Source organism: Homarus americanus, unplaced genomic scaffold (genome assembly GCF_018991925.1).
Source record: "Homarus americanus isolate GMGI-L3 unplaced genomic scaffold, GMGI_Hamer_2.0 scaffold14221, whole genome shotgun sequence".
In the NCBI taxonomy this organism is placed as follows: domain Eukaryota; kingdom Metazoa; phylum Arthropoda; class Malacostraca; order Decapoda; family Nephropidae; genus Homarus; species Homarus americanus.
This window is the reverse complement of record NW_024731310.1, coordinates 1-2,500: the sequence shown is the minus strand read 5'-3', so window position 1 is coordinate 2,500 and position 2,500 is coordinate 1. Positions and strand designations below refer to the sequence as shown.

General features: G+C 44.0%; 1 protein-coding gene across 1 annotated transcript in view; it reads left to right on the top strand.

The window, feature by feature from the left end:
- Nucleotides 1-2,383, top strand: part of LOC121867587 (calcium-activated chloride channel regulator 1-like) — a gene marked incomplete at both ends in the record, with an annotated part of 5,141 nt that extends 2,758 nt beyond the window's left edge. Inside the window, one exon of the mRNA XM_042367612.1 lies at nucleotides 2,189-2,383. Coding sequence (XP_042223546.1) covers nucleotides 2,189-2,383 — 195 coding nt within the window. The remainder of the gene's footprint in view (nucleotides 1-2,188) is intronic.
- Nucleotides 2,384-2,500: the final 117 nt, after the last annotated feature.

Below are 2,500 nucleotides of genomic sequence, written 5' to 3'. Positions count from 1 at the left end.
ATTTACTTGGCTGCCTTCCTTACTAGTGAGAGTGCCAATTTAGTCGGTGGGGTGGACATCGAGTACCGGATAAAGGGTCTTTTCAACATTAGACGACTCCGGGCAGGAACAAAGGTATCGGCAGCTTCCATTACTAAACGTCAGTATGCAGACGACCTTTTTGCTTACACTGAACGCGACCTACAGGAGATACTGAACACCTACGCAGATGTGTATGCACACTTCGGTTTTGAGGTAAATATACGTAAGACTCAGATTCTCTTTCAACCTGCCCCTGTTTCAGTCACATCTCCACCATCCATCCAGCTTAACGGTACTATAATGTTGCCCACTTTCGGTTTTTCGGCCCCCACCTGTCCAACACTGAAGATCTCAATGAAGAGATTCAACATCGTATCTGATATGCATCTCAAGCCTTTGGCAGACTCCGTACCTGTGTCTTCAGGTGTAGAGAGATGAAATTATCCACAAAGTTGCATGTATATCAAGCAGTGGTCGTCCCCACCCTCCTATATGGCAGCGAGAGTTGGGTCACGTACAGGAGGCACCTCAAGGCACTTGAAAACTTTCACCAACGTGGTCTACATTCCATCCATCGAGTTCGCTAGGAAGACAAGATAACAAATGACAGTATTCTCGCTGGCATTATCGTTGAACAACTACACTGGACTGGCCATGATACCCACATGGACGACAGTAGACTGCCATATCAGCTACTTTACAGTCACCTAAGGAATTGTAAACGTGACGCTAATGGGCAACTGAAAAGGAGCAAGGAAAGTGTTAAGACAAACCTAAAAAAAAATGCCAAATTGACCCCTCTCACTTGGGAGACGATTACTCAACACCTTAACGCTTGGAGGAGCACCACACTAGAAGGTGTCAATTCTTTCGAGTTGGCCTAATTGCATACAGAGGCAGACAAGCGCAAACGCTGGGAAGACGCTGCTGGCGTCCCTCCCGCAGTAAATGTAGCCCTCCACACGTGCAACATTTTTGGACGGCATTGCATGTCCCGTATCGGCCTCTTTAGTCACCTCAGAACTCACCAACGAAGGTGACATCCTTAATAACTCATATCATTGTATCATAGCTGCATGAGCGTCATAATCGATTCTAAGTGACAGCAATGTAGTAGTAGAGTGTGTTTGTGTGTGTGTGTGCGAGTAATAATAAAAATAATAATTAACGGTTTATTGAAAGAGCTTGGCAGCCAGAAGGCTGAAAATATACAGATACATATTTGGGGAATGGGTTTCGAATTACAAATAATATTCAAGTAACATAAGTGATACAAATAAGATATATAATAACTAGATGGGGAAAAGCTCAAACTACAGTTCATTTCAACATAGTGACAGTGCAAGGAGTAGTGTTTACTGGGAGTGAATACACTGGTTTATTACAAGTTATTGATGTGTGTGTGTGTGTGTGTGGGTGTGTGTGTGTGTATGTGTGAGTGTGTGTGTGTGTGCAGTACTTTACTGTCACTTAACAAATAGTAAACGTAATGCTGGAGGGCAAATAAAGAGTTTTAAGGATAATCTTATGACAAACATGAAAAGTGCCAAATAGATCCCCTCACCTGAGAGACGATTACTCCACACCGTAATGCTTGGAGGAGCACCACACAAGAAGGTGTCAATACTTTCGAGTTAGCCCGACTGCATAACAAGGCAGACGAGTGCCAACGCCAGAAAGACGCTGCCGCCACCCCTCCCGCACTAGATGCAGCCCTCCACATGTGTAACTTCTTTAATCGACCCTACCGGTCCCGTATCGTCCTCTTTAGTCACCTCAAAACTCACCAATGAAGGTGACATCCTTAATAACTCATATCATTGTATCATAGCTGCATGATCGTCATACTCGATTCCGAGTGACAGCAAATTTGTAAGCAGTAGTGTGTGTGTGTGTGTGTGTGTGTGTGTGTGTGTGTGTGTGTGTGTGTGTGTGTGTATGTGTGTGTGTGTGTGTGTGTGTGTGTGTGTGTGCGTGTGTGTGTGTGTGTGCGTGTGCGTGTGTGTGTGTGTGTGTGTGTGTGTGTGTGTAAAGAGAGAGTGGTATGACAGTGAAGGTGAGAGATGAAATAGATAAACTTATCATTTAGAAGTGCAACAATATAGTATAGGCTAATATAGAAAGTGCTAGACGAGTAACATAAAAGTTCTTCAACATATCCTAACAGGAACCCCCCAACCAACTCCTCGGCGTCGCCAGAGTTCATTGTGATAGGCCAAGAAGAGGCCAAGTTTGCCCTTGTGCTCGACTATTCCCTCAGCATGAATGATTTCGAGAGGATCCATAAACTACAACGGACTGCCAGGCGTTGGATCTTACATGAGGTGGCTGAAGGAAGTTTCGTCAGCATCGTTAAATTCTGGTAAGAATATATACGCCAGTGCAGATTCTGAAGTACTGCATATCCAAGCAAGTTGTAACATGTACTATACAACCTATCCAGTACATTTATTTAGTAAACTGTCAACGCAAATATAGC